General features: G+C 43.0%; 1 protein-coding gene across 3 annotated transcripts; it reads left to right on the top strand.

Moving 5' to 3' along the window:
* Positions 1-1,491: 1,491 nt before the first annotated feature.
* On the top strand, positions 1,492-3,259 carry tmem250 (transmembrane protein 250). Of its 3 annotated transcripts, none has more exons than XM_079179528.1 (2): positions 1,492-1,625; positions 1,943-3,259. In XM_079179528.1, the coding sequence occupies exon 2, from the start codon at positions 2,112-2,114 to the stop codon at positions 2,529-2,531; it is 420 nt and encodes a 139-aa protein (XP_079035654.1). In that variant the 5' UTR covers positions 1,492-1,625; positions 1,943-2,111; the 3' UTR covers positions 2,532-3,259. The 3 variants fall into 3 exon arrangements, with proteins under 3 accessions (XP_079035654.1, XP_079035652.1, XP_079035653.1); XM_079179526.1 differs by having other exon boundaries at positions 1,493-1,702; XM_079179527.1 differs by having other exon boundaries at positions 1,493-1,654.
* Positions 3,260-6,204: the final 2,945 nt, after the last annotated feature.

Raw genomic sequence — 6,204 nt, forward strand, 5'->3', positions numbered from 1 at the left:
AATGATTGAATAGTGATGTTAACTAGGCCATGAATAAGCTTTGATGGGATAACACATGATTTATTTGCAGATTGTTCCTTAAAATGAATAAGATATGGATGAGGCCATAATTAATGATCACGGTTCCTATAAATCCCCTGATGTAACTGTCTATTAATATAAAGAATGAAGAAGCTTTTTACTAAAGCAAGATTTCAGTGCCTCGGTCTAAGGTTGTTTGTCACAGTGATGGAATTGATAAGCCAAAAAGTTTATAAATAGGCTACATGATTACACGAGCAAATGAAAGAGAGTACTGTAAGCAGCTCTTCCAATGGATTCAACATAGGACCCCAAGCTTTAAAAAAAATCTTTATGAGAAAGCCTTCAAGGAGAATACTTAGAAAAATAAGCCACGCAAGATGGATCAACCATCCACAGTATGGCTGGTGTTAGGTGGGTGTTTTAGGCTGCAGCCAGTTACCACTTCATAGCTTTAAGGTTGACTAAGGTGGCAGTTGACACTTTGCTTTTAATGGGAATTTATCATTTAAAATAGTGGTGCAGAGTGAGCGCACTCTTGTGGACAGAATGCCCTCCATTTTATATACAGACATTTTACTTTATATGGTCCGAGCTGACTTCAGACTTTGGCCGCCACTCAAATTGTTATTTGATATATATGACCATAATGTGAAAGCAAAGTACACAGATTAATACATTCAGCCCCAGGAACAGTTTTATGAGTGTTTGTTGAAATATGATAAGGTTTGTTTTTCTTAGTTTGTATAATGCAGCTTTAAATTCCCAGCTAAGTGATCCAGCACACTATTAAAAACTGCCATAAACTCTTTTTTTCACTTTTATTTAAAGGCTGTATTATGATTTATCATCACCTGCTGCCACCCGGCTCGCTGACAGATAGCTGGCATGTAATCATTCGGCCAACCCATAAATCTGCACAATGAAGGTTACTTGATATACAGAGAGAGAGAGATGCTTCACACACTTGCGTGTAGACGCACTGTGCAACCTTGTGTGAGATTTACAGACTCATGACTACGGATGCACACATGACCTCTGTAGTGCAAGTCTTTTTGGGGGGGAAATAGAGGGGAAAAGTTACCCAGCCCTCTTACATAAATGTTGCAGATATGTGATTGCAGAAATTATGTTTTTCTTTTTTAAATACTGTGAATTTATTTATTTTTTCTTTATCATTTTCTGGTGTTTTAGTTTCTGAGTCGTGTGTATTTGTAGTCAATATTATATTGTGACATATTGATGAGACATGCAAATTAACTGCATATTATTATTGTTTTATGTCATTAAAGCTGTGGTAGAAAAATAGTTCCAAAAGGCCAAATGGTGGCGAAATCTACTCCAAAGCGAGCATCCTTCTTCAGGAGCACTTCCCCTTTAACTCGGCAGCTGTCGTCACAGCAGGATGACTCGTTTATTTCGCGACGCGACGCACACGCAACCCGGCTCGCCGTCGCTGCCTCACCTCCGCTGGCACGAAACAGTGCATCGTGGAAAAGAAAAAGACAGCAAATCCCGCCTGTTTATGTCACCAGCCCGCTGTCTATAATGTGAAACGATGCTCCAGTCGTCTGACACTCAAACGCCAGCTTTTTTTGTTTTTGGTGAGGAAGATGTCGTCGTAGTGTTGCATGTAAGATTACCATTGGTTCTGCACGATCACTTATTTCTAGACCACAATGTAAGTTCCTGGTTTTTGTAGGCAGGATATAGTGTGTGCTAGCTATGACTTAGCTATTAATACACATATTATTAGCTACATGCTCAGACAAGAGCTTACACCCATCTGTTAAAATATAGCGATACCCAACGTACGGGCCTGCATATTAGGTTTGCAACAATGTACTGTGCATGTGCGTGTGTTATGAATATATATATAAAAACATGAAGTGACAATGTAATTTTCTTGCTGCATTCAAAGGTCCCCACGTTGCTGACTAGATTTCACAGCAGACGGGCACTACAACCAGCTTCACCACATCCCTGGGCTCCTGCAAGAGCCACTCTTTGCTCCACAACCAAATGAAGCCAACGTCCTCCACCTGTCACTGGGACTCCTGTGCACTGTGCTGGGCTCCTGTAGCCCACCCATGCCGTTGATCCCCATCCCACGGCGGGTGCGCAGCTTCCATGGCCCCCACACCACCTGCATGCACTCGGCCTGCGGGTCGACGCACGCCTCCAAGCTAGTGCGCACCAAGTACAACAACTTTGACCTGTACCTGCGCTCCCGCTGCATGTACAGCTTCCTCCGCTTCCTCCTCTACTTCGGCTGCAGCCTGCTGACCTCTCTGCTCTGGGTGGCGCTCTCCATCCTCTTCTTCGTGCAGTACGTCAGCGTGCGCGTACTCCTGCGGCTGCAGTACAAGCTGTCCGTCATTCTGCTTTTGCTAGGGCACCGGCGCCTGGACTTTGGGGTGCTCAATGACCTGATCATCTACAGCATGCAGATCACCATGTTTCTGGTGGGGGGCCTCGGCTGGTGCTTCATGGTGTTCGTGGACATGTAGCGCCAGATGTGAACCACCGCAGGCGTCCGCATTTTGTGGTGTTATGGGACGACAGCTACCTTTCACGTGTCCCGTAGGACCGCTCTGTGTCACTGTCTGCTCGAGTCAAGAAGACCCCTTTTGACGTCAACTCAAAAAATCTTTTTGGTTTAGTTTCAGATATGATAGAACCCATTAAGAACCTCTGTAACAACTGTGTAGACAGTCCTTTTGAAATTGTTGGTCCTGTATAACTCGGAGAGAACCACCTGGCGGCTGAATATCAACACTGATGCATGAAGTCAGTCACGGGTCATCGTGTGGGACTCTCAAGAGACCGATAGGGTCACAATCGCTTCAATTTCAACTGTATTTTCGTGCCATTTGTAAACTGTTTTCACAAAATTTCTGAACCCTTGACTAGAAACTCATTTGTTTACGATAATGGAAAATGTCAATGTTGCATGTCAAAGTGACTGAACATATATGAATGATGTGCATCATGGCCGTCTGATGCAAGACATGTAATTTGTGCCAAAAATGCCACGCGCCGGGCCCCCCCCATTGGAAAAATATACCACGATTCCCAGGTTGCGATATATATATATATATATATATATACTACTATATCATGTAAACATACATGTACCACAGAGACTCAGTAACTTATGCCGGATAAAGTGACCAAAAAAACAAAAGTTGTCAACGGTTTGTGTAATGTGGTTTTGTGGAAATGGTGGGGAAGAACAAGTGACTACACATCAACTTTTGTTTTGTAAAGTTATTAAATGTATTTCCTGTTAATGAAATGTTTGGTGCTTTTGCAACGCATGGCCGAGTGAATGTGTTTACTGTGTTGGCCAACACCCATGATTGCATGCCTCGAGCTGTGTCACAAGAGTGTGTGACGGGTCAAATTGAATTTTGAGTGTGTCTTTAGGTCAAATGTTCCGTCAGTCACTCTCTTACACGTTGTTTTCAGAGCGCCTCTGACAGACTTCTCTGTTTAGCTTCCTCCAGCACGCAAACACCAGCCACGACTCTAGACCCCGCCGTGTCTGCCAAGCATAACAATGGCAATGGCTGTGTCCCAATCACCTTATATAGCCTCGCTTTTCACATGGCATTGGGTATGCTTACAGGGTCTAAGGAGGGCTGAGGCACTGAAAAAAAAAAAAAGCCTTTTAAACTTAACACGGCATAATTTACAAGGATAAGTGTGCCGTCATGTACAAGCATCACCTTTTAGGTTTCATCTGCTAGTGTGAAAAAAATGAGCAAAAGAATCTGGAAAGTATCTTTAGATGGGAGCTTTCGACACAGAGGCTGGTGGCCTGACTGCGACATGCTTATAACTGGTATGGCCTCGGGCTGTAATTAGATAATCAGGGGGTGGGGGGGGGGGGACAATAAGCTTTTGTTTTCGGAGGATCAACACATAATATGCCTCATGCTCTGAGCTGGGCCGATCCGACAGCCCAGTTACAACAGAGGAGCGCTAGAGAACATGAGTTGTCTTGTGATGTCAACATGGTGCAGAAGGTAGACGTGATGATTAAGTCGTGGCCTGCTCATTTTCAATTCTCCTTTTTTGTCCGAGAAGTCGATTGCTTACGTCTGAATGACTGGTCGGTTTCATTTTTTTCTTCTTATTTTTGTCCAGATCATTGATTGACGTTGACGCCTCTTTTGTGTTTGGTTATCTTTTGAAGTTCATGAAGCATGTCATGCCACGTCAACTTCATTCACCCAAAGTTTGATCTCCTGTGTCGCTGCGAGACCACGGTTGAGCGAACAAAATCCGCTGCCGTTTTATGAGGCCACAGTTACAGCTTTACAAGTGAAGCCGGACGGCAAGTCATGATGAAAAATCTTTAATTTCCTTGTAAACATTAATTAATTTGTAGTTACGCCACCGACCTACGTATAATTACATCATTATCAACTCGCTACCAAGTACCACAGACACATGATAGCCCATGTAAGGATGTTACAGCGCAACCATACACTGTCTAAATACCAAGAGGTACAATAAGTGCACTGTGAATTCTATCAGATGCCATCAGCACACTGTAAACCCATGTGGGAATATCACAGGACTACTTATCCTGGTACAGATGGGACTTTATTAGAAATTTCAACAAAACCTTTACACCGTGAGATGACAGAAAGTTACAGATGAGCTATAATATAATGTAACATAATACAATAAGGAGAGAGAGAGAAATAAAGATAATCCAGTGCCATCATGAATGAATCGCAACAAACTGGGATATGGCCTATAAGTTTACACAGGAATAACCACTACAGTGGGAAGTGACAAAATGCGTTTACTAAATTGGTTTGGCCACATACCAGGAAGTAAATCCATTTGATCATAATTTATAAAAGTAGTCGATTATGTGTTTTACTCAACATTTATCTGAAACGATTTGATTTGCAAAACAAATGATGAGCTAGTAAAGTACGATAGATTGCTGTATTGTTTAACCTCGATCACTCACGACAGTGGTCACATGATGATTAAGGAGTTAGGATAATTATGCAACTGTGGCATGTCTAAATATGTTCAGTTTGGCGAGTGGTTGCAATTTGGTTTCAAAGGGTCGCAGGCCAAAAAGTTGAGGGATACTGGTGAAAATACATGTTTTTCCTTTTCTTGTTTGCATGTTAGTTATAAAAAGCCCCAAAACTTGATAATTGATAATGAGCATCCCAAGCAGACAATTCTTCAAAAATGTGCCTTTCTTGATATGAAATATTTGCAATCACTAATGGATTTTAATATAAATGTTCCACCACTGGGTATAGTCTCTTGAGTATGTAAATGTATGTGGGTGCTACCCTGCCATGGACATGTAGGAAAGGTGAATCATGAGGTTGAAATATACAAAATACATTCAAATGTTTAATATAATGTCTAATATGTTTAATATAATGTATAATATAATAATATAATGTCATATAAACATTATAAATATATAATGTTGCATTATTTGTGATAACCATGGGGATCATGAAGAACTTCCTGCCACCGTGAAGTACAGTAGACCCGGTAGCAGTGATTTATTTAGTGAGCTGTGTCACTGTGGTGCCTGCAGTAAAGAAAAGTTGACTTGAGGTCACACCGCCGCCAGTTGGCGCTTACAATTTAGCAGAACAGCGCACATGCGCACCGCGTAGCGTGAGCTGTCATCACATTGGGACACGTGAGGTAACCACACATGTACATGTTCTTTAGGAGCACAACGAGCTCCTGTCTTACTCACAGCTGCATATGAGGCCCCTTAGTAAGTTGTCTTTTCGTGACATTATCACACCCAGCGTCGGCATCGGGTTTAACTCGCCGCGTGGGTGTTGGTACAGCACAGACAGAAGTCTGCACCTTTAAGCCCCGCAGAGTGCACCGAGTTCGCGTGTCCGTAAAGGCGGCACGATATGACCGAACGCCGCTGACGGTCCGTTTTGCCGCGTAGACTACAGTGTAGGCCTACCTACAGTAACCCGGGCAGGTCCTCCTAAAAAAAAAAAAAACACGTCTGCGGCTTTAAAAAGAACTCTTTACCGGGTGGTGCATGATGTCAGGCTGCATGCACTGTTCATGTGAGCGGCGTTCACTTCCTGCAAAGGGATAGGAGCGGGCAGAGAGACAAGAGAGAGTGGGATAGAGAGATGGGGGGGGAGAGAGAGCGAG

Source organism: Pholis gunnellus, assembly GCF_910591455.1.
Source record: "Pholis gunnellus genome assembly, chromosome: 18".
NCBI lineage: Eukaryota > Metazoa > Chordata > Actinopteri > Perciformes > Pholidae > Pholis > Pholis gunnellus.

What these genes read in the sequence shown, in the direction of transcription:
- tmem250 (XM_079179528.1), top strand. Translation starts at nt 2,112, where the DNA reads ATGCCGTTGATCCCCATCCCACGGCGGGTGCGCAGCTTCCATGGCCCC.